Source organism: Bufo bufo, chromosome 3 (genome assembly GCF_905171765.1).
Source record: "Bufo bufo chromosome 3, aBufBuf1.1, whole genome shotgun sequence".
NCBI classification, from domain to species: Eukaryota; Metazoa; Chordata; class Amphibia; order Anura; family Bufonidae; genus Bufo; species Bufo bufo.
In genome coordinates this window covers 698,098,372-698,124,840 of record NC_053391.1, presented here as the reverse complement: position 1 = coordinate 698,124,840, position 26,469 = coordinate 698,098,372, and the positions used below count along the sequence as shown (strand labels likewise).

The 26,469-nt window shown below is 45.2% G+C and overlaps 1 protein-coding gene across 7 annotated transcripts in view; it reads left to right on the top strand.

Annotated features, from left to right (window-relative positions):
* The window catches only part of LOC120996607 (ecto-ADP-ribosyltransferase 5-like), a 103,645-nt gene extending 77,482 nt beyond the window's left edge, over window positions 1-26,163 (top strand). For 2 of the 7 annotated variants that reach the window (XM_040426641.1, XM_040426636.1), the window contains exons 5-8: window positions 12,635-12,727; window positions 14,551-14,646; window positions 24,102-24,197; window positions 25,781-26,163. In XM_040426641.1, the coding sequence (XP_040282575.1) occupies window positions 12,635-12,727; window positions 14,551-14,646; window positions 24,102-24,197; window positions 25,781-25,860 (365 nt within the window). In that variant the 3' untranslated portion in view covers window positions 25,861-26,163. The remainder of the gene's footprint in view (window positions 1-12,634; window positions 12,728-14,550; window positions 14,647-24,101; window positions 24,198-25,780) is intronic. The other 5 variants (XM_040426637.1, XM_040426638.1, XM_040426639.1 and 2 more) reach the window with 5 other exon arrangements.
* The last annotated feature ends 306 nt before the right edge of the window (window positions 26,164-26,469 follow it).

The following is a 26,469-nucleotide window of genomic DNA, read 5'->3' as shown; positions in this document are numbered from 1 at the left end:
CATGTAACTCTCTACTGCAGCTGAGCGGGATTGTCCCCCGCCATGAAAGGATACACGTGCTCTGTGGGCAGTTCAGTAGTAGAACAGTAGAGGGTTAACCTCCCAACAGGTCGCTCAGTGATAACCGAGGGTACAAACTTGAAATAAATGGACGTCGATCATCTCTCCTCCTGTCGCAGCTGACGTTCATGCTGGTCAATCCACGAGGCCGCATCTTTCGGTGTACTGAAGAAATGAACAGATCCCAGAGCAGCCACCCGCAGGCGTTCCAGGTACATCATAGAATAGGACACTTGCAAGGAACGAAGTCGTCGCTTGACATCCAAGAACTAGCTCCGCTTTTTCTGGACCTCTGAGGAAAAGTCCTGAAAGAACGCAATTGTTTGCCCATTAATGGTGATTTCAGGGCGATTTCTGGCTGCCCGTAAAATGGCATCCCGTTCTCTGTAATGAAGTAACTTAATCAGAACGGGTCGTGGAGGCGATCCAGGCGGTAGCGGTCTGGTTGGGACTCTATGTGCCCGTTCCACCGCATATAGTGGGGAAAGCACCTTAGTGCCGAAAATTTCTTTAAGCCAGCTTTCAAAGTAGGACGTAGGATCTTGTCCCTCAGCTTTTTCAGGGATCCCCAGAAGTCGTACATTGTTGCGTCGAAGGCGGATCTCTAGATCGTTAGTCTTGGCTATTAATGCTGAGATCTGCTGTTCATGGGTGCGGGATGCCCTGGCCCGCCACCTCTACAATTTGTTCATTAACTTTCTGTAAGTCATGGCGAATAAAGGAGAACTCTTGCTTCAGGGACCCCAATTGCTGCTGTAACGCTGTCAGGGCCACTTCACACTGAGTAACTGCCCTGAAGACATCTTTTAATGTTGGCTCTTCACTCTGGGGGTATATGGACCCCTCCTCCCCTGCCACTACTGCCTCCTCAGCCCCTGCTGCACCAATCTCCACATTTTCATTTTGGGCTCCTCTTGCAGTAGTCTTCTCCTCAGTGGAAATCGCCTCCTCCACCTCCAAATCTTCTGCCATATAAGGCCCCTGTAGCTCTGGCATCTTCTGTGGTGCCCTGGAGCTCACCACACTCCGCGCCGCTACCAGCACACCTCCCGCTCTGCCATCTTGCGCAGCGCGCTCGGCACCTCCCGCCATCTTTCTGCTCTTTTTAGCGGCGCCTCGGGCCATGAGACCCTTCCAGAAGAACACTGGCCTATGAAGGCTGAACTGGAGACGCTGTGATCACTCCCAGGGAAGCTCAGGTAAGCCCACGGAGCAGGCTTTTGGAGTAAGGTGGCGGGAGCTAACTCTCGCTGCTGCCGCTCACATCCCCGGTCAGCAGGTATTACTAAATTGGTTGTTCCTCTGCTCAAAAAAGAACAAAAGATTGAAAACCTTCTGTCAGGTCATCGGCAAGTATTGATATTATTGATGAAAGACCTCATAAAACAGCAAAGTGAGAATATTAGTCCAAGGTCGATGTCTAATGTGACTGCTTCTAATCTACAGTTAATAATGCACGACTAGAGCCAGGGCCAAAAATGTGATACTAACATGTGATTGAGATCATTGCGGGCCTAAAGGTCTCATGCATGCGGCCATACGACAGAGGTGGACCTGTGCTACCATGGGCTATCCTGTAAATGTGATGATTGGATGATTTCTGTAGGTATCACCTCTGAGGAGAACATGGTGCATTGTGGAGAGGGCTACATGGGGTGCCTACAGCTTCTTCTATGTGCCACCGTACAGACCCTGTGCACGCTGCTTGTGCGCATGGACCCTGAGGCTCAGAGAAGACAGTTGAGCACCAGTATGTTATATGGGACCAGTGCAGCAGTCCTTCGGGTTGGCATTCCTTCAGTGTCTTGAAAATTGATATTGCTGGATTACAAAGATGGTTGGACTGTGTGGGTTGGACTGGTTTTGGCGTTACCAGATCTGGTCTTTCTTCTGTCAATTATTAGAAAACAGACAGGAGAATGAATGTGAATGTGTTGGTGATGGGACTTCAGTGCTGGGCTGCAGGCAGCGGAGAGCAGAGACCCGTCTTTACGTGAATGGTTTCATTTTTGTATTTCCATCATGTGCATGTAGCGTGTTTACTGACATCACTGGTATTTGGCTGCTGGTCAAATCATCTGCATGTTTCTAGGGGATTATGAGGCTATGTCTTCAAATTGGGCAGTTATCAGGGCATTTAGGAGTGGTAGTTGCCCAATAGATGACGGGCCAAAGACATTTACATTACAGCCTACAGCGTTAGTTATCTCAGTTATAGGAGCAGAAGAATTAAAATAACTCATAAAACCGAAGCGAACTGAGCCGAATAGACCCCACTGATCATAACGGGATCCAGTTGGTTCCGTTTCAAGGTACTCTTTTTTTAGAGGAGAAAAACTACTGCATGCAGGACTTTTTCTCCACTATTTTTAACAAATTCTTTGACAGAGCCTTCAATGCAGATGTGGACATACCCTTATTCTGAAGTTTTGCATGGGCAGTTGCTGAATGAACTCGAACAATCCCAACAGGTTCAGTTTATGGAGTTCTCCAGTTTGAACAAACCCTAATCGATAGTAGGGTCACTTGACAATAAGCCGATCATAACATCTTTCCTTCATTTCCCTGAGCAATCGACTGTGATTTTCAATGAAATATGGAATTAATTTGCCTGCAGCGCCACTACAGGTGAAATGAAGCATCACACAGTGCATTTTCAAATCAGAGGGGTGGGCTGTCTGTGTAAATTAGGAAATTAGTTTTCTAAGCCACAAAAACTCTTTAACCACCTCAGCCCCCCTAGCTTAAACCCCCTTAATGACCAGACCACTTTTTACACTTCTGCACTACACTACTTTCACCGTTTATTGCTCGGTCATGCAACTTACCACCCAAATGAATTTTACCTCCTTTTCTTCTCACTAATAGAGCTTTCATTTGGTGGTATTTCATTGCTGCTGACATTTTTACTTTTTTTGTTATTAATTGAAATTGATCGAATTTTTTGCAAAAAAAATGTCATTTTTCACTTTCAGTTGTAAAATTTTTCAAATAAAACTACATTTCTATATAAATTTTTCTCAAAATTTATTGTTCTGCATGTCTTTGATAAAAAAAAATGCAATAAGTGAATATTTATTGGTTTGCGCAAAAGTTATAGCGTTTACAAACTATGGTACAAAAATGTGAATTTCGGCTTTTTGAAGCAGCTCTGACTTTCTGAGCACCTGTCATGTTTCCTGAGGTTCTACAATGCCCAGACAGTACAAACACCCCACAAATGACCCCATTTCGGAAAGTAGACACCCTAAGGTATTCGCCGATGGGCATAGTAAATTCATAGAAGTTTTAATTTTTTGTCACAAGTTTGCGGAAAATGATGATTATTTTTTTTTTTTCTTACAAAGTCTCATATTCCACTAAATTACACCCCAAAACACATTGCCCTACTTCTCCTGAGTACGGCGATACCACATGTGTGACACTTTTTTGCAGCCTAGGTGCGCAAAGGGGCCCAAATTCCTTTTAGGAGGGCATTTTTAGACATTTGGGGCCAGATTTATCATTACTCTGACAGCTCAATCCACTTTCACATATGGCTAAAGTCAGTTTTAGCCAAGTCAGATTTATGATCGGCCCTTTAAGACTGTAATAAATGTGGTTTGACGGTAGCAGTTAATCCGTCAGTAAGCAGCTTTACAAAAGTCGCACATCTTTACGAAAAAGTCGCACGTTTTTATGAAAAAGTTGCATGTTCTATTAAAAAGTCTCATAAGATAAGCATGGTCCTCACTGGAGTGAAATTGCGACTTTTTTGCGACTTTTTAAATAGTCCCAATAGTAAATCTGTCTAGAGATTCATTTACATAAGAAAACACGCCCACTTTCAGAAAACTGGCGAGCATAGTGAAGAGCAGAAAAAAGTCGCAAATTTGTGCGCAGTTTTAGCATTTGGGACTTTTTTTGGGACTTTTTCACTCCATTATTCTGACCTGAGCTGATGATAAATCTGGCCCTTGGACTCCAGACTTCTTCTCACGCTTTAGGGCCCCTAAAATGCCAGGGCAGTATAAATACCACACATGTGACCCCATTTTGGAAAGAAGACACCCCAAGGTATTCCATGAGGGGCTTGGCGAGTTCATAGAAGATTTTTTTTTTTTGTATTATATGGCCAACCTACTGGATCAGTCTATGGAATGGTGGTTCCCTTCCTCGTCACATAAATGGCTATTAATAGAAGAGGTTTATGTTAAAAGGCGATCTTTGAAATCTCTGTTGGCGGCATACTTATTAAAGCCTTTTATTTTCCTCATGCCACTGGATACGATGCAAGCTACCATATTTGCTTGGGCTCATATGTTCAAGAATATAACGCCCTTTCCTATTGGGAAGAAGCAGTTCCCCTTATCAGTAGTGGAATATCATATCCCCACGCTTCAAATCACAGGATGGCTGAATTGCGGAATAGATACGCTAGGGTGTATATTTGAAAAATCTGTCCTAAACTCCTTTGAGTCACTGCACATTAACTTTAAACTACCAAACTCCGCATTTTATCAATATCTTCAGATACGTCACTTTCTCTCATCACTTGCCATAGACTCGGTGGTGAGTGTGCGAGACCCTCTTACCAAGCTTCTAGGTGTGGAGGTCCATCCCCATTCCAGCCTATCCTTTTGGTACTCGCTTATGCAGACTCCGGAGGGAGAGGGTAAGAAACCCTTCATGTCTAGATGGGAGGCTGAAATGGGGAAGGAATTCACGGTAGAAAGGTGGAATGACGCGCTTTTTTGGTCCATTAAGTCCTCGAAATGCATAAACCATGCTGAGCAGAGTAGAAAAATTCAATTACGATGGTATCTCACCCCCAATAGAATAGCTCATTCCAACCCAGAATACTCACCTCTATGTTGGAGGGGGTGCGGACAGATTGGTACGCCGTACCATATGTGGTGGAGTTGTGCTGCCTTGACTCAATTTTGGATCTCAATGGCAAAAATATTGGAAGAAGTTACGGGAATTAAGGGTATGTTGACCCCAGAGTTGGCGATCCTCAGCATAGGTCTAGGGGATTTACCCATCGAAAGCAGGAGCATAGTAGCTAGAATTCTCTCAGCCGCAAGAACGGTAATTGCTCGCCAATGGAAGAGTTTAAAGTCCATATCAGCTGGAGAGGTCATTGGGTTGGTTAATTACCATATGCAGTGTGAATTCACCTTCGCCTCATCTATGAAGACTAGAATCGTAACGCATAATTCATGGCTACTTTGGTTATCTAGCACTCATGCGGTTTCACTTCCCCATTATCTGTTGTGAATCTATGGGATAACATGTAAGGGGGGTGTGATTCCTGGCGGAACTGCGTAGGGGGAGCAGTATGTAGAGTTCTGCCTCAGGGTATATGGTGCATACTCAGTTAGCACTTCATATTGGGAACAGTACTGGTAACTTTTTGTATTTACTTTTGTATTATTTTTGTGTTATTATTATTATTTTGTCTACCATGTCATTATTATTTAAACTGTATGTCTTATCATTTATGTATATGTAAAATTATTCTTGCTTGATATTCATAATGGTAAACTGAGCCATTTACAATATACTTTTCAATAAAAATCTATTGTTAAAAAAGAAGATTATTTTTTTTGGCACAAGTTTGCGGAAATTGATTTTTTTTTTGTTTTTTCTCACAAAGTCTCCCTTTCCGCTAACTTGGGACAAAAAAGTTCAATCTTTCATGGACTCAATATTCCCCTCAGCGAATACCTTGGGGTGTCTTCTTTCTAAAATGGGGTCATTTGTGGGGTGTTTGTACTGCCCTGGCATTTGAGGGTCTCCGCAATCATTACATGTATGGCCAGCATTAGGAGTTTCTGCTATTCTCCTTATATTGAGCATACGGGTAATGAGATTTTTTTTTTTTCGTTCAGCCTCTGGGCTGAAAGAAAAAATGAATGGCACAGATTTCTTCATTCGCATCGATCAATGTGGATGAAAAAATCTCTGCCAAAAAAAGAAAAAGGAGGGGAAAGGCGTCTGCCAGGACATAGGAGCTCCGCCCAACATCCATACCCACTTAGCTCGTATGCCCTGGCAAACCAGATTTCTCCATTCACATTAATCGATGTGGATGAATAAATCATTGCCGGGATTTATTTTTTATTTTTTTATATACAAAGTGTTTGCCAAAGTATATGAACACCGCCACCTCCTCAGCTCATATTCCTCGGCAAACGTATCTTTTTTAATCTCGTTTTGCAGCGCCGCATACACCGACTTTTGTGTAATCTGACAGCAGCGCAATGCTTCTGTCAGAATGCACATCAGTGCTGCAGCTAGTCGATCGCTTGGTCCATCTAGAAGGTAAAAAAACAAAACAAAACAAAAAAAACAGGCCGCAACGCAATTAATTTATTAACATTAACTTTATATAATATTTGAACAGAACATTAACTTTTATAAACTTTATTGAACTTTTGGAACAGAACATGAACTTTTTTGCTTACCGGTGATTATTTTTATTGTTTTTACCTTTTATAGGACAAACCTCTCCTTCCCCATGGGACAATGTGCAAAGCGCAAATCACCCAAAGATGTGGCGAAGTACATTATGCACTTAGTCCCAGGTGAAAGGAGAGGTTTGCAGCAGCTGTGAGTGAAAGGGCCCTAATAGCCCTGTGTGCCTGTCCTGGTGAGATGCAATCCCTATGCTAAGTGTACCTGGGTGTGGTACTTCCGGAAACACTCCCCTAAGCATAGGGCAGGGTGGTCAGGGCAGTCAGGACAGAAATAGCGGGTGTCACGCCTTATTCCACTCCTGCTACAGACACGACATCTTTCTCGGGGTGACGGTTGGGTTGAGGTACCAGCAACGACATTGGGGAAATGTCGCTCGTGTAGACGGCTAACTACACTGGTGGATGGGGCCACGGAACCTCCTGGGTAAAGGAGGTTCTCGATGATCTCTTCCTGGAATTTGAGGAAGGATCCTGTTCTCCCAGCCTTACTGTAGAGAACAAAACTATTGTACAGAGCCAATTGAATTAAATATACAGACACCTTCTTATACCAGCGTCTGGTGCGTCGGGAAACTAAATAAGGAGCCAACATCTGGTCATTGAAGTCCACCCCTCCCATGTGAAGGTTATAGTCGTGGACTGAGAGGGGCTTTTCAATGACACTGGTTGCCCGTTCAATTTGTATTGTCGTGTCTGCGTGAATGGAGGAGAGCATGTAAACGTCACGCTTGTCTCTCCATTTCACCGCGAGAAGTTCTTCGTTACACAAGGCAGCCCTCTCCCCCCTTGCAAGACGGGTGGTAACGAGCCATTGGGGGAAGCCCCGACAACTAGGTCGCGCGGTGCCACAGCAGCCAATCTGTTCTAGGAACAAATGTCTGAAGAGGGGCACACTTGTGTAGAAATTGTCCACATAAAGATGGTACCCCTTGCCAAATAAGGGTGACACCAAGTCCCAGACTGTCTTCCCACTGCTCCCCAGGTAGTCAGGGCAACTGACCGGCTCCAGGGTCTGATCTTTACCCTCATAGAATCGAAATTTGTGCGTATAGCCTGTGGCCCTTTCACAGAGCTTATACAATTTGACCCCATACCGGGCGCGCTTGCTTGGGATGTATTGTTTGAAGCCAAGGCACCCGGTAAAATGTATAAGGGACTCGTCTACGCAGATGTTTTGCTCAGGGGTATACAAATCTGCAAATTTGGTGTTAAGGTGGTCTATGAGGGGCCGAATTATGTGGAGCCGGTCAAAAGCTGGGTGGCCTCTGGGACGAGAGGTGCTGTTGTCGCTAAAGTCCAGGAAACGCAGGATGGTCTCAAATCGTGTCCTGGACATGGCAGCAGAGAACATGGGCATGTGATGAATTGGGTTCGTGGACCAATATGACCGCAATTCATGCTTTTTTGTCAGGCCCATGTTGAGGAGAAGGCCCAGAAATAGTAAATCTCTAGACAGATTTACTATTGGGACTATTTAAAAAGTCGCAAAAAAGTCGCAATTTCACTCCAGTGAGGACCATGCTTATCTTATGAGACTTTTTAATAGTACATGCAACTTTTTCATAAAAACGTGCGACTTTTTCGTAAAGATGTGCGACTTTTGTAAAGCTGCTTACTGACGGATTAACTGCTACCGTCAAACCACATTTATTACAGTCTTAAAGGGCCGATCATAAATCTGACTTGGCTAAAACTGACTTTAGCCATATGTGAAAGTGGATTGAGCTGTCAGAGTAATGATAAATCTGGCCCCAAATGTCTAAAAATGCCCTCCTAAAAGGTATTTGGGCCCCTTTGCGCACCTAGGCTGCAAAAAAGTGTCACACATGTGGTATCGCCGTACTCAGGAGAAGTAGGGCAATGTGTTTTGGGGTGTAATTTAGTGGAATATGAGACTTTGTAAGAAAAAAAAAAAAATCATTTTCTGCAAACTTGTGACAAAAAATAAAAACTTCTATGAATTTACTATGCCCATCGGCGAATACCTTAGGGTGTCTACTTTCCGAAATGGGGTCATTTGTGGGGTGTTTGTACTGTCTGGGCATTGTAGAACCTCAGGAACAATGGCGACTATAGCAGGAATATAGACACTCTAACTAACCTCTCACTATGTATTTACGTATCTATAATAACATGCATACGTTAATATGCACATACAGTGCTGCCCATAATTATTCATACCCCTGGCAAATTTTGACTTAAAGTTACTTTTATTCAACCAGCAAGTAATTTTTTGACTGTAAATGACATAGGTGTCTCCCAAAAGATAATAAGACGATGTACAAGAGGCATTATTGTGGAAAAATACATTTCTCAGCTAGACATAGAGCAGAACCTGAACCAGCAGGTTGTGGCATACTTGGAGTGCACCCTGCCACCACACATCGAAGACCCCCTGGACTACTGGGCAGCCAAACTCGATTTGTGGCCGCAACTGGCCAAGTTTGCCCTCTAGCTTTCCTGCCCGGCCAGCAGTGTGGCATCAGAGCAGGTGTTTAGTGCGGTGGGGGCCATAGTTACCCCAAGGAGAACTCGCCTGTCCACCCAAAATGTGGAGAAACTGACCTTTGTGAAGATGAGTTAGGTGTGGATCAGCCAGGATTAAACATCAGTGCCTGATGCATCAGACTAGATCATCCGTGGCGCCACACCAACACTTTGACAAAAGAGACCTGTTTCTTCTGGCTATCTGCTTCAGCTACTATTCTGATGCTGCCACCTGCCTGATGCCACACCTGCTGCCAGGTGCTCCTACTGTCAGCCACCATCTTTAGCTGGTACTGGTATTGCCCCCCACCTCCCCACTCTGTCACTGGGCCACTATGTGGTCTTCTCATGCTGCTGCCACCTTACCATTCTGTCACTTGTCCACTCTGTGGTATCCTCATGCTGCTGCCACCTCACCACTCTGTGGTATCCTAATGCTGCTGCCACATCCCCACTCTTTGGACTCCTGATGCTGCTACTACCTCAACACTCTGTCACTGGGCCACTCTGTGGTCTCCTCATGCTGATTCCACCTCCCCACTCTGTGGTCTCCTTATGCTGCTGCCACCTCCCCACTCTGTGGTCTCCTCATGCTGCTGCCACCTCAAGACAAGAGTATCACTGGGCGATCCTGTGGTCTGCTCATGCTACTGCCACCTCAGGACTCTGTCACTGGGCCACTCTATGGTCTCCTCATGCTGCTGCCACCTCCCCACTCTGTCACTGGGCCACTCTGTGGTCTTCTCAAGCTGCTGCCACTTCCCCACTCTGTCATTGGGCTATTCTGTGGACTTCTCATGCTGTTCCCACCCTCCACACTTCATGACTGGGCCACTATTTTGCCTTTCTGGTCTGGTTAACATCATTTATTTGACCCTTCTAATGATCTGTCAGAAGGAAAGAAAAATGAGACGCACAACGGATCCTGTCTATGTAGCAGCTGTAAGGCCTATGTGACATTGTCCCTATTTTGCATCAGAATTGGCTTATGATTTGGTAGCCAAAAGCAGGAGTGGGTACAAAACACAGAAGACATGCAAATATTCCATTCACGTGTCATCTCTGTTTTGGATCCACAACTGTTTTTTTTTTTGGCTTTAGCAATTTTGATGGATTACTGACCAAGTACTGACCGAGTGAAGGCGGATGCTCCACAGACAGGATCCTTTTTTGGGGGTTATTGATCTGACGGATCAGATGAAGGGCAAAATAATCAGTGAGTGACATCAACACAAACTTACTGCTGATAACTTCTCCACTCTGTCGGGGGGGCTCTACTTATATAAGCGTTTAATAGAACAGGTTCTGTAGACATCTATGTGGAATCAGCTGACGACGGTGTATAAGGAGTGCGCTTCTTCTTGGCGCTAACATCGACCTGTAAGGCTGAGTTCACACTTGAGTTATTTGTTCAGTTTTTGCCCCATGACTGCGCAAATAAGTGAAGTGTGCAGTGATTCTAAGAGCGACGCCTGTCATCTGCATGTCATACGGACTCACAGTATTATTTCACTACCACAGCAGACTCCCTATGTGTGTTACTGAAAGGCACAGTGTTCTACACCGCTATACAGGCACAGTGTTCTACACCGCTATACAGGCACAGTGTTCTACACCGCTATACAGGCACAGTGTTCTACACCGCTATACAGGCACAGTGTTCTACACCGCTATACAGGCACAGTGTTCTACACCGCTATACAGGCACAGTGTTCTACACCGCTATACAGGCACAGTGTTCTACACCGCTATACAGGCACAGTGTTCTACACCGCTATACAGGCACAGTGTTCTACACCGCTATACAGGCACAGTGTTCTACACCACTATAGAGGCACAGTGTTCTACACCGCTATACAGGCACAGTGTTCTACACCACTATACAGGCACAGTGTTCTACACCACTATAGAGGCACAGTGTTCTACACCACTATACAGGCACAGTGTTCTACACCACTATACAGGCACAGTGCTCTACACCACTATACAGGCACAGTGCTCTACACCACTATACAGGCACAGTGTTCTACACCACTATACAGGCACAATGTTCTACACCGCTATACAGGCACAGTGTTCTACACCACTATAGAGGCACAGTGTTCTACACCACTATAGAGGCACAGTGTTCTACACCACTATACAGGCACAGTGTTCTACACCACTATACAGGCACAGTGTTCTACACCGCTATACAGGCGCAGTGTTCTACACCACTATACAGGCACAGTGTTCTACACCACTATACAGGCACAGTGCTCTACACCACTATACAGGCACAGTGTTCTACACCACTATACAGGCACAGTGTTCTACACCGCTATACAGGCACAGTGCTCTACACCACTATACAGGCACAGTGTTCTACACCACTATACAGGCACAGTGTTCTACACCACTATACAGGCACAGTGCTCTACACCACTATACAGGCGAACCGACCGAATCAATTTTTTTTAGAAATTCGCTCATCTCTACTCATAACTAGAGATGAGCGAACTTCTGTTTTAAGTTCGGCGTCTAAAGTTCGGCTTCCGGTTAGCGGAGGATCCCGATATGGATTCCGAATTCCGTTGTGGTCCGTGGTAGCAGAATCAATAATGGCCATTATTGATTCCGCTACCACGGACCACAGCGGAATTCGGACTCCATATCGGGATCCTCCGCTAACCGGAAGCCGAACTTTAGACGCCGAACTTAAAACAGAAGTTCGCTCATCTCTACTCATAACCTATACTCAGGATAAGGGTCCATTCTCACGTCCGCATTTTGCGGAACGGAATTGCGGACCCATTCATTTCTATGGGGCAGCACGATGTGCTGCCTGGATCCGGAATTGCGGATCCGCACTTCCGGGTCCACAATTCCGATCCCGAAAAAAATAGAACATGTCCTATTCTTGTCCGCAATTGCGGACAAGAAAAGGCATTTTCTATGAGAATGCCGGCGATGTGCAGTCCGCAAAATGCGGAACGCACATCGCCGATGTCCGTGTTTTGCGGATCCACTGATCCGTGGATCCGCAAAACGCACACGGGCGTGTGAATGTACCTTAAGTCATGAGTATCTGAATAGTTGGGGCCCGACTCTCGGCACCCCCACCAATCAACCCTATGAAGAGGCCACGGAACCCCATGAGCACTGTGACCTCTTCCTAGGCCAGAGAGGTCATGTTCATTGGTCAAATGGCTTAGGAGCAACTCAGTCCTGTTCAAGTTAATAGTCCTGGGCTGTAATAGCAAGCACAGCCACAATCCACGGGACAGCGCTGTGGTCTCTTCTGATCGTCAGGGAGTGCCAGAACCCAACAGATCCTGAGGAAAGTTTATCAGTATTAAACACTGATGAAGGCTGTTTAGGGCTGATTTACTGAACATTTGGAAAATCCAGAAACACCCCACATGCACGTGGACAAAAATTAGCATCGGTTGGGGGAGTTTTTCTAATTGGGGACCAATAACTATTACTTTATATGTCATACAGCATGGTGGGGGCGATTACCTTCTGGTGACAGGTTCACCTAATATTAGAGAGTGGGGTTCAGGCCTTATAAAACCTTATCATTCCCCGATTGTGGGATATATTTCTGTAAGTGATTATTTCTGTCTGCCTCATCTCTTCTTCAGAAGGTCTGACTGAGCTGGAAAAAAAAATTCTGCACCTTGTCTCACGTCATGAGGAACTACTGGCATCAATGCAGGAGGTCGAAATATTTCAAGGTGAGAAGACTCTGGTATATAATGTGTGCAGCCAGGAATCATATAAGAGTCCTGTGATACAATCATATACCAGCCTAAAGGTGTCCTGCACACGGCAGGGTGACATATGCACATATTGATTATTGATCCATGTTACACATGTGATCTTCACTACCTTTCAGCTAAGTTGTACAACCAGCTTAAAAAAAAAAGAAAAAAGAAAAAAATGTATATTGTGTTATGAGATGTCTATCCTGGATGTGTCTATGTCCTGCCATCTAGTGGTTGTGATGTGAATTGCAACATGTCAATATTGTATAGAATTAGAGCTCAGGTAAGGATGAGCAGTTTTCTTCACCCGCCTACTGAAGAAATTACTCACCAGCAGCAACAGCTAGACATAGAGCAGAACCTGAAGCAGCAGGTTGTGACGTACTTGGAGTGCACCCTGCCACCCCACATCGAAGATCCACTGGACTACTGGGCAGCCAAACTTGATTTGTGGCCGCAACAGGCCGAATTTGCCCAGTACAAGCTTTCCTGCCTGGCGAGCAGTGTGGCATCAGAGCAGGTGTTTAGTGCGGTGGGGGCCATAGTTACCCCAAGGAAATCTAGCCTGTCCACCCAAAATGTGGAGAAATTGACATTTGTGAAGATGAATCAGGTGTGGATCAGCCAGGATTTTCAAACACCAGTGCCTGATGCATCAGACTAGATCATCCGTGGTGCCACACCAACACTTTGACAAAAGAGACCTGTTTCTTCTGACTACCTGCTTCAGCTACTATTCTGATGCTAAACCTGCTGCCAGGTGCTCCTACTGCCAGCCACCATCTTCAACTGGTACTGGTATTGCCCCCCACCTCCCCACTCTGTCACTGGGCCACTATGTGGTCTTCTCATGCTGTTGCCACCTTAGCACTCTGTCAGTGGGCCACTCTGTGGTATCCTAATGCTGCTGCCACATCACCACTCTTTGGACTCCTCATGCTGCTGCTATCTCAACACTCTGTCACTGGGCCACTCTGTGGTTTCCTCATGCTGCTGCCACCTCCCCATTCTGTCACTAGGCCACTCTGTGGTCTCCTCATGCTGCTTCCACCTCCCCACTCTGTGGTCTCCTCATGCTGCTTCCACCTCCCCACTCTGTGGTCTCCTCATGCTGCTTCCACCTCCCCACTCTGTGGTCTCCTCATGCTGCTTCCACCTCCCCACTCTGTGGTCTGCTCATGCTGCTGCCACCTCAAGACTCTGTCACTGGGCCACTCTATGGTCTTCTCATGCTGCTGCCACCTCCCCACTCTGTCACTGGGCCACTCTATGGTCTCCTCATGCTGCTGCCACCTCACCACTATGTCACTGTGCCACTCTGTGGTTTCTTCATGCTGCTGCCACTTCCCCACTCTGTCATTGGGCTATTCTGTAGACTTCTCATGCTGTTCCCACCCTTCCCACTTCATGACTGGGCCACTATTTTGGCTTTATGGCCTGGTTAATATGATTTATTTGACCCTTCTTCTGATCTGTCAGAAGGAAGGAAAAATGAGATGCACAAAGGATCCTGTCTATGTAGCAGCTGTAGGGCCTGTGTGACATGGTCCCTATTTTGCATCAGAATTGGCTTATGATTTGGTAGCCAAAAGCAGGAGTGGGTACAAAACACAGAAGACACGCAAATATGCCATTCACGTGTCATCTCTGCTTCGTGGGGGCGATTACCTTCTGGTGACAGGTCCCTCTAATATTAGAGAGTGGGGTTCAGGCCTTATAAAACCTTATCATTCCCCGATTGTGGGATATATTTCTGTAAGTAATTATTTCTGTCTGCCTCATCTCTTCTTCAGAAGATCTGACTGAGCTGAAAAACAAAATTCTGCACATTGTCTTACGTCATGATGAACTACTGGCATCAATGCAGGAGAAGGTCGGAATACTACAAGGTGAGAATACTCTGGTGTATAATGTGTGCAGCCAGGAATAGTGGAGGAGTCCTGTGATACAATCATATACCAGCCTAAAGGTGTCCTGCACACGGCAGGGTGACATATGCACGTATTGATTATTGATCCATGTTACAGATGTATCCTTCACTACCTTTCAGATAAGTGGTACAACCAGCTTAAAAAAAAAAATGATATTGTGTTATGAGTAGAGTTGAGTGGACACCTGGATGTTCGGGTTCGACGGGTTCGGCCGAAGTTCACAAAAAAGTTCGAAGTCAATGGGGACCGGAACTTTTGAGCACTAAAATGGCTGTAAAATGTCATGGAAAGGGCTAGAGGGCTTCAAATGGCAGCAAAACGTGGTTAAGAGCATGGCAAGTGCTCTGCAAACAAATGTGGATAGGGAAATTAAAATAACACAAAATACGTAAAAATAAAAAATAATAATCTTGATCTAGGAGGACGGGGTCCATATGGAGTAGGAGGTTGAGGAGGCTGTGGATGTGGCGGTGTAGGTGGAAGCGGCGGTTGAGGAGTAGGAGGTAGACTACACTGCTTTTTGGGTTTAAATTTATAAAAAAAAATAAAAAATAGGGTACACCCCAAAACATTGGGAAATATAACCTGTGATAACCCCCTCCAGTCGTGCTAAACACACGTTCAGACAATACACCGGCTGCAGGGCAGGCCAGCACCTCCAAGGGGTAAAGGGCAAGCTCAGGCCATGTGCCCAATTTGGAGACCCAGAAGTTGCAGGGGCTGACCCCTGTCAGTCAGTTCGTGTAGGCGTGTGCACACATACTGCCCCACCATGTCGCACGTCCCCGTGATGTTCACAATCCAATTTGATATCTGCTCTATCAACTTTCGATGTTCTTTTATGCGCCTACCATGGTGATCACGGGTGGCGGGGAATCAGGGTTCCAGGCCGGAGAGGGAGCCTGAGAAAAGGATACCACATGCAAGGGAGGTGAATGGATGAAATTAAATGTAATCGAGCGGAAATGTGGGACAAAATATTGAAGCATAAGCTTCCAAGTAAAGGAGGGGGCACGCGGCCATTACCCACTCCCGACTCGGGGAGGTAGTGACGATAAATAACAATACAGGACTCTTAATATCCCCTGTTATTGGAAGGATTAATAAAAAATTACAGGGAATGTCACTGGGGTATTTTGGATTTGTAAACTTTAGCCAGGAGAGGCCCTGCTGCCGCTTTGTTGACTCTAGCTAACTTCTGCCTGATCGCACGTCCCTGTGACGTCCACCATCCATTTGGATATCTTCTCTATCAACTTTCCATGTTCTTTTCTGCGCCTACCATGTTGATCACGGGTGGCGGGGAATCAGGGTTCCACGCCGGAGAGGGAGCGTGAGAAAGAGAGACCTCATCCAAGGGAGATAAATGGCTGCAATGTGATCGAGCGGAAATGTGGGACAAGTTATTGAAGCAGAAGGATAGAATGAAATGGCCAATTAAAGACGAATTTTAGAAATTTAAGTCCCTGTCACCTATGCAGAGCAGGGGTTTATTCACTGCAAAAATGGTAAAATGTCAACCCAAGAATGTAACAGAAAAATTAGTGAAATTTATTAACCTGTCTACTAGGTAGAGCAGTGGTATATCACACCCAAAAATTGCTGAATTTCCTCTGAAAATGTAACAGACAAATTAGTGAATTTTTTTGACCTGTCTACTAGGTATAGTAGTGGTATATCACACCCAAAAATTGGTGAATTTCACCTGAAAATGTAACAGACAAATTGGGAACATTTTTAACCTGTCTATTAGATATAGCAGTGGTATATCACACCCAAAAATTGTTGAATGTCACCCGAAAATGTAACAGAAAAATTAGTGTTTTTTTTTTTACCTGTCTACTAGGTATAGCAGTGGTATATCACACCCAAAAATTGCTGAATTTCCTCCGAAAATGTAACAGACAAATTAGTGAATTTTTTTGACCTGTCTACTAGGTATAGTAGTGGTATATCACACCCAAAAATTGGTGAATTTCACCTGAAAATGTAACAGACAAATTGGGAACATTTTTAACCTGTCTATTAGATATAGCAGTGGTATATCACACCCAAAAATTAGTGAATTTCACCCTAAAATTTAACAGACAAATTAGTAAATTTTTTCTACGTCTACTAGGTATAGCAGTGGTATATCCCACGCAAAAATTGGTGAATTTCACAATTTAATAGACAAATTTGTGAATTATTTTTACATGTCTACTAGGTATAGCAGTGGTATCTCACACCCAAAAATTTGTGAATTTCACCCGAACATTTAACAGACAAATTAGTAAAACGCCATAAAATAAAATACGTACAAATAATAAAATAAAAACTTGATTTATGAGGTGGAGGTCTATATGGAGTAGGAGTTTGAGGAGGAAAAGGTGGACGTAGCGGTGTAGGTGGAAGCGGCGTTGGAGGAGGACGAGGTAGCCAACACAGGTTTTTGGTTTTAATATTATAATTTTTTTTAAATTAGGGTACACTCCAAAAGAGTGTGAAATATCCAAAATACAAGAATGAGCAATTGCGCTGCAGTATAACAATGGCTGCTTAGTGCCGGTATACATATCTATTCTGCACAAGGTACGGACAAGTCCTGAGGGATCCCATGCCTGGTTCATTTTAATGAACGTGAGCTTGTCCACGTTGGCTGTGGACAGGCGGCTGCGCTTGTCTGTGATGACGCCCCCTGCCGTGCTGAATACACTTTCAGATAATACACTGGCTGCAGGGCAGGCCAGCACCTCCAAGGGGTAAAGGGCGGCTCAGGCCATGTGCCCAATTTGGAGACCCAGAAGTTGAAGGGGGCAGACCCGTCATTCAGTACGTGTAGGCGTGTGCACACATACTGCTCCACCATGTTAGTGAAATGCTGCCTCTGTCCCCGCTGTCAGGTGGGAATGCCACCAGCGTGCGCTTGTACTCACGTATCTTACAATCACGCTCCAGTGACGGAATTAAGGACGGTACGTTGTCCTTGTAACGGGGATCCAGCAGCGTGGCCACCCAGTAATCAGCACTAGTGATGAGCGTAAGGGGTCATATTCGAATTCGCGATATTTCGCGAATATTTTGTAGAATATTCGCCGAATATTCGTGAATTCGAATATTCGTTATATTCTATATTCTAAGAAAAATCAACAAGGTAATAATCGCGTAATATGCAAAATTTTATCGCTAATTTTTCGATTGCCAAGCAAAAACATGATTCCTCCCTGCTTCTTGCTTGTGGGCCAATGAGTCATAGCACTATATCGAATATATTAGTTTTTTCAAATATTCGTAATATTCTAAAGCAAGAATATATAGCAATACAGCGAATATTCGAAAAAAAACTAATGTAGAGCAATTTAGCTAATCTTTTTTTTTAATAGTTGTAATTTTTTTCCAATCTGGACTTCAGATGAGAAAAAAATTACAACTATTAGACAAAGAAGATTATAGCACTATATTAGCTAAATTGCTCTATATTAGTTTTTTTTCGAATATTCGCTATATTGCTATATATTCTTGTTTTAGAATATTACGAATATTTGAAAAAACAAATATATTCGATATAGTGCTATGACTCATTGGCCCACAAGCAAGAAGCAGGGAGGAATCATGTTTTTACTCGGCAATTGAAAAATTCGCATTACGAAAAATTTGCATTACGAAAATTCGCAATAAAAAAAACCTAAAATATTCAAAATTACGAATATACACTCACCTAAAGAATTATTAGTGCCCCCATACTAATACGGTGTTGGACCCCCTTTTGCCTTCAGAACTGCCTTAATTCTACGTGGCATTGATTCCACAAGGTGCTGATAGCATTCTTTAGAAATGTTGGCCCATATTGATAGGATAGCATCTTGCAGTTGATGGAGATTTGAGGGATGCACATCCAGGGCACGAAGCTCCCGTTCCACCACATCCCAAAGATGCTCTATTGGGTTGAGATCTGGTGACTGTGGGGGCCATTTTAGTACAGTGAACTCATTGTCATGTTCAAGAAACCAATTTGAAATGATTGGAGCTTTGTGACATGGTGCATTATCCTGCTGGAAGTAGCCATCAGAGGATGGATACATGGTGGTCATGAAGGGATGGACATGGTCAGAAACAATGCTCAGGTAGCCCGTGGCATTTAAACGATGCCCAATTGGCACTAAGGGGCCTAAAGTGTGCCCAGAAAACATCCCCCACACCATTACACCACCACCACCAGCCTGCACAGTGGTAACAAAGCATGATGGATACATGTTCTCATTCTGTTGACGCCAAATTCGGACTCTACCATTTGAATGTCTCAACAGAAATCGAGACTCATCAGACCAGGCAACATTTTTCCAGTCTTCAACAGTCCAATTTTGGTGAGCTCGTGCAGATTGTAGCCTCTTTTTCCTATTTGTAGTGGAGATGAGTGGTACCTGGTGGGGTCTTCTGCTGTTGTAGCCCATCCGCATCAAGATTGTGCGTGTTGTGGCTTCACAAATGCTTTGCTGCAGACCTCGGCTGTAACGAGTGGTTATTTCAGTCAACGTTGCTCTTCTATCAGCTTGAATCAGTCGGCCCATTCTCCTCTGACCTCTAGCATCCACAAGGCATTTTTGCCCACAGGACGGCCGCATACTGGATGTTTTTCCCTTTTCACACCATTCTTTGTAAACCCTAGAAATGGTTGTGCGTGAAAATCCTAGTAACTGAGCAGATTGTGAAATACTCAGACCGGCCCGTCTGGCACCAACAACCATGCCACGCTCAAAATGGCTTAAATCACCTTTCTTTCCCATTCTGACATTCAGTTTGGAGTTCAGGAGATTGTCTTGACCAGGACCACACCCCTAAATGCATCGAAGCAACTGCCATGTGATTGGTTGACTAGAGAATTGCATTAATGAGAAATAGAACAGGTGTTCCTAATAATTCTTTAGGTGAGTGTATATCACTATATTCTAAATATTTGCAAATTTTCGAAGTACCTATATTCGCGATAAAAATTTGCAATTCGAATATTCGTGATCAACACTAATCAGCACAAGTTAGAATGTGGGCAACTCTGCGTTCGTTGCGGAGACACTGCAGCATGTAATCACTCATGTGTGCCAGGCTGCCGAGAGGCAATGACAAGCTGTCCTCTGTGGGAGGTGTATCGTCTGTGTCCTCTGTATCCCCCCAGCCACGCACCAGTGATGGCCATGAGCTGGTCTGGGTGCCACCCTGCTGTGAACATGGTTCCTCCTCCTCCATCTCCTCATCCTCCACCTCGTCATCCTCCAGAACTGTGCCCTGGCTGGACAATTGTGGACCTGGCGTTTGTGGGTGCAGGAACCCACCCTCGGAGCCACTTGTGAATGACTGGCCGGAAACCCTAGGAAATGATCCCTCTTCCTCCTCCTCCTCCTGTGCCACATCCTCTTTCATCATCGCCAGGAGCGTTTTTTCAAGGAGGCATAGAAGTGGGATAGTAACGCTGAGAACGGTGTTATCGGCACTGGCCATGTTGGTGGAGTACTCGAAACAGCGCAACAAGGAACACAGGTATCGCATGGAGGCCCAGTCATTGGTGGTGAAGTGGTTCTGTTCCGCAGAGCGACTCACCCGTGCGTGCTGCAGCTGAAACTCCACTATGGCCTGCTGCTGCTCGCACAGTCTGTCCAGCGTGTGCAAGGTGGAGTTCCACCTGGTGGGCACGTCGCATATGAGGCGGTGAGCGGGAACCACAGTATGTAAAGGGTGTATCTCACACGTACAGATGCAAACTAGGCTGCAATTAAAGATTTTTGCCTAAAATGGCTGTTTTTCAAATAACAGAATAGAATCACAGTATGTAAAGGGTGTATCTCACACGTACAGATGCAGACTAGGCCGCAATTAAAGATTTTTGCCCAAAATGGATGTTTTTCTAATATCAGAATAGAACCACAGTATCTAAATGGTGTATCTCACACGTCCTGATACAGACTAGGCCGCAATTAAAGATTTTTGCCCAAAATGGGTGTTTTATTAATAGCAGAATAGAACCACAGTATGTAAAGGGTGTATCTCACACGTACAGATGCAGACTAGGCCGCAATTAAAGATTTTTGCCCAAAATGGGTGTTTTTCAAATAACAGAATAGAACCACAGTATCTAAAGGGTGTATCTCACAATGACATATGCAGCAAAGGCTGGAAAATTATATTTTTTGCCCAAAAAGTTTTTTTTACTAACAGAATATGACAGCAGTATATAACGCTTGAATTTCAACGTGCAGATGCAACAAGGGCTGTAAAATTGTGTATTTTGCCCAAAAAGGGTGTTTTTGAAAACCCAGAAAATTATAGCTGTATTTCTAGCTTAAATTGCACACTGACTAATGCTGCAGAGGCCCAAGATGAAGGGTATTGCCAAAAATGGGTGTTTTTTTAAAACCAGAATATTATTGCAGTACTTCAAGCTTGGATTTGAATGTCACAAAAGCACATCTGCTGCTGGTGCACTGAGCTTGCATAAAATGGCTGCCGCCGCCACCCACCTAACAGACAGATAAAAGTTGTTTTTCTGTGTCACTGGGCTCAGGGCAGGGTAAAAAGATTGTGCACTTGTGGCGTGCCAGAACCGCAGGGGTAACACGTGAGGTACACGGTGGACCGATGAGGGCCAATAATAATACAGTTCATCAGTTTACTCACAGTTAGCAGAAAGCCTCCCTGGGCCGGCAGCACAGTGTTGAGGAAGACAGCACGAAATCCTTCGGGGCACGCTCTGTGGTAGGGAAGCACCAGCCAAGATGGAGGTTGAGGTGCCCTTGATGGCCGTGGTGTTTAGGGTGCTTGTGGCGGCTGGGTCCCTTGGTGGTATTTGTCGTGACGCCAGTACCGTTAATGGTGGTACAACCAGTGGTAAGAATGAAGTAGACAGTGGTAGGATACAACTCACAACTTTTACTGATGTTGGGTCCAGTTGCGGCATATACATCCAGACAGAATACAGTCTTTTGTCCTTTTAGAGGAATTCCATTGATCCACTGTTAATAGGTTTGGCTGGGTTTTAACTTCGCTTCAAGGTCCCTTTTAAACCAGTGTAATTTGGTGAGGTTGCCTGTGGCTAAAGTTTCCTTCACCTGGGTTCCCAAAGGTCTTTGATGCCTGGGTAGTGGCTTTTATCCTTTGTTTTTTTTAGTCTTTCCTTTCTTTGTCCCTTCCTGGACTAGACTTTTGCCTGAGCAGTTTGGTGCTTGATCTGCACTCTCTCAAACTTAACAACAGACTGACTACTGATAAGACCTGAACTGGGCTGGATATCCCAGAGTAGTGCTATCCCCATCTAGTGGTGGGATGTATAAATTACACCTAGCCAGCCTTTGAACAGGGATACAACAGGTGATATAATGCAAATGACATGCAATGCAATAATGCAGTTTTACAGTAATTTTGCAGTTCCCACGTGTCCTGAGTGGGACGCTGCACACTGCACCAACAAAACTAAATCTCGGTAGATCGCTGAGTTAACAAGCACTTCTGATTAAAGATTCTGTCCTATTCTCTCTCCCTACACTAAGCACAGCAGAGTGACGGGCGCCGCTACGTGACCCAAGCTTATATAGAGGCTGGGTCACATGCTGCACTGGCCAATCACAGCCATGCCATTAGTAGGCATGGCTGTGATGGCTTCTAAGGGCAGACAGTTAACCGCTTGTTGTTTGGCTGCTCTGCAGCCTTTCAAAAAGCGCCAAGAAATCGCGGAACACCGAACCCGAACTTTTACTGAAATGTTGGGGTTCGGGTCCGGGGTCCAAAAATCCTAAAGTTCGGTATGAACCCGAACTTTGCAGTTTGGGTTCGCTCAACCCTACACACGTGCCGTACATGGCACATGTCCTGGACTTAGTCATGCAGCGATTCGTTGCCAAATACCCCAGGGTCCAGGACGTCTTGCGGCAGGCCAGGAAAATCTCTGGCCATTTTAGAAGATCTTACACGGCCACGGCTCGCCTTGCTGACATTCAGCGGCGACACCACCTGCCCGTCAGACGTCTTATTTGTGACAGCCCAACGCGCTGTAACTCCACCTTGTATATGCTTGATTGGCTGCTCCAGCAGAAACGTGCCGTTAACGACTACCTGTACAAACCTACCTGCAGCAGGACAGGTTCTGGGGAGCTTGGTTTCTTTTCACCGCGCCAGTGGCTGCTCATGCGCGACGCATGCAGACTTCTGCGGCCATTTGATGAGATCACCAAACTGGTCAGTCGCAGCCAGGGCGCCATCAGTGACATTGTACCTTACGCCTTCTTTCTGGAGCGTGCATTGCGTCGTGTCATTGATCAAGCCATCGAAGAGCAGGAGCAGGAAGATGAGGAAGTTGCAATGCTGAATAAATTCCCTGGGGGGGCTACTCCATCTGAGACAAGTCAGCAGGAGTCTGAAGAGGAGTCTGGGGGGTGGAGGAGGAGGAGCAATAAGATCAGGCTTTGAGGGGGACTTTAAACTTTTCTGGGATCCCTGGTGTTGTCCGTGGATGGGGGGAGGAGACCGAGGATAACATTCTCCTGGGCGATGAGCAGGAGCCAGGCCGCTCCACGGCTTCCAATTTAGTGCAAATGGGGGCCTTCATGCTCCAGTGTTTGAAGAGGGACCCCCGTATAAAAAGCATAAAGGGAAAGGACCAGTGCTGGGTGGCAACCTACTTAGACCCCCAGTACAAGCACAAAAAGGCGGACATGTTACCAGCATCACAGAGGGCTAGCAGAATGCAGCATTTGCAGGCCTTGCTTTGAGAGATGTTGCATTCTGCTGTTGCGGGCACTGGCAGAGGAATTTCCACCCACAGCGAATCAGGTGCAGGTACCAATCCTACCGCGCTTGTAAGAAGAGGGCGGTTTGAAGATGTGTTGGTCACTTCGGATATGAGATCATTCTTGCAGCCAACCCATGGACAGCCGCCCTCCGGATCCAGCCTCAGGGAACTCCCAGACCGACAGGTGTCCGACTACATTTGATCGCGAACGCGCGTTCGTGAACCATCCCGGATGATGTTCGTCTATCACTAGTCCCCTGCTGCAATACCAAACACAGCCACAATCCACGGCACAGCGCTGTGGTCTCTTCTGATCAGCAGGGAGTGCCAGACCCCACCGATCCTGAGGATAGGTCACAAGTATTTACCACTGACGAAGGCTGTCTTAGGGATGATTTACTGAACATTTGGAAAATCTAGAAAAACCCCGCATACACGTGAACAATAATTAGCATCGGTTGGGGTGGCAGAGTTTTTCTAATTGGGGACCAATAACTTTAACGTTATATGTCATACAGCATGGTGGGGGCGATTAACTTCTGGTGACAGGTCCCCCTAATATTAGAGAGTGGGGTTCAGGCCTTATAAAACCTTATCATTCCCCGATTGTGGGATATATTTCTGTAAGTGATTATTTCTGTCTGCCTCATCTCTTCTTCAGAAGGTCTGACTGAGCTGAAAAAAATAATTCCGCACATTGTCTCACGTCATGATGAACTACTGGCATCAATGCAGGAGAAGGTCGGAATACTACAAGGTGAGAAGACTCTGGTGTATAATGTGTGCAGCCAGGAATAGTGGAGGAGTCCTGTGATACAATCATATACCAGCCTAAAGGTGTCCTGCACACGGGAGGGTGACATATGCACATATTGATTATTGATCCATGTTACAGATGTGTCCTTCACTACCTTTCAGATAAGTGGTACAACCAGCTTAAGAAAAAGAAAAAAGTGATATTATGTTATGAGATGTCTATCCTGGATGTGTCTATGTGCTGCCATCCAGTGGTTGTGATGTGAATTGCAACATGTCAATATTGTATTGAATTAGAGGTCAGGTAAGGATGGGCACATCTGTACGAGTTCATGCTGTGACGTCTGATTAACCACATTATCCTTTGGAGTCTGTGGTAGCCTAAAGTCCTCCTCCTTCCTCCTCATAGGCTCAGGCTGCTGCTCTTCCTCGTTTGCTTTATATTGCAGATTTTCTCCATTCAGGCTTATTCTTGATCTGTGACTCCAGTTTAGCTGCATCATCTACTGGAGTTTAAAGAGGACCTGTCACTAGTTTAAAAACTAAAAACAAACTATATCAGTGGGCAGAGTGGCGCCCAGGGGTCCCCCTGCACTTACTAGTATGTCTAGGCGCCGCTCCGTTCGCCCGGTATAGGCTCCGGTGTCTGCAGCTCCCTGGGAGTCCCAGGCTATGAGCTGTGCGCTACGATTGGCCAGCGCTGCAGCAAGGGACAACCCTAATACAAAAACTCTGCCCCGTACAAAAGAGGGAGCTGCACACACCGGAGACATACTAGTCAGTGCAGGGGGACCCCTGGGCGCCACTCTGCCCACTGATATAGTTTGTTTTTAGTTTTTAAACTAGTGAAAGGTCCTCTTTAAAGTGTAAATGAGTTATCAAAAAGGTTTGCCTAATGGCGGTGCTTCTTTGTACAATCATAGCTGTGAAGGAACTAGTGTTTTATGGGCTTCTCTAAATTCTCTTTCAGCCATATTATTCCCTCTTTCAACTGCACAGCTAGATGCATTTCTCACATAAGCAGGCTGCATCTCTCCCTTCTGCCAGCACTGTACTGCTGTGACATTCTTTCCCTTAGTTCACACTATGTTTGTTTTCAGCGCCAGCGATGACAGAATCGATAAGGAGGGGGAGATCACACTTATAGAAGACGAGGCTCCTGCCATGTTCAGAAGCAGTGTAGAAGCAAACACTCAGCTCTGCTTGATCACACTGGCTGCTGTGTAGAAGCTCGTGGGGAGCTGATTTTAATTACAGAAAGGCCAGACTTATTGTAAACTACAAGTAACTAACTCACCAATTTGAAAAATAAATTATCGGGGGGAGAACTGCACATAGATGGTGAGAAGCTTCAATAAAGGCCAGTGGCCTGGAGAGCAGCTTTAATATGATTGCTCAGTTTGTGGGGCAATTACCACATTGCAACATATAACATAGTCATTTGTCAGGAGCACATGCCATACCATGCAAATAGTAGCTCACCATGGACACATGAGCCCCATCATGTGGCAGCAGAACCTTCCGTGGGGTAACCTGTGCCTGTGTGGAGGTCAATAGGTTAATATTTTTTCTCTTTTTTTCCAGGTATTTTTGTTTTGTTGATCACACTTCTTGTCATTGTCGGTTTTACAACAATTTGCAGCAATTTCTTCAACTGGATGTGAGGTTATTGGCTTCTGACACCACCAACCTGACCGGGGCAGCAGACAACACCAATTATCACCGATTCACCCCAAGAATATGATTCAAGGTTCAAGCGTATTCCAGACATCACATGGGGTTCTACTGTTGATGGATAGAGTTGGCTTCTGGTGACCTTTCTGGCAAATTTTATATTATTTTATAATTATATATTTTAAATTATATTAGTTATTACATGGTCAAAGGTGGTGTTTTTTTTGGGGGTGATTGGGACATTTTTGGGTCATTAACCCATTTATTAGTCACTGGGGCATTTTTGGGTTCAGACATTTTTCTTATCTTCCGGTTGTTTTACCTTATATGAATAAAGATATTTTAGACTTTCCATTTATAAGTTATGTCATCTTGAAGTGCAGATCATTGATGGTCAGAGTAATGTTCGTGGTTGCTTTAGTTGTGTGCAGCCTTGAAGGGGTTGTCTAGCTTTTAGTAAGTGATAGTCTATCCTCAGAATAGGTCATCACTAGCTGATCAGCAGGGGTTCGACATCCAGAACCCCGGCACAGAGCTCAGCCCACTGAGTATTCGATGGAGTTCCTCACCGCAGAACCAGTTACCATTCATTTGTATGG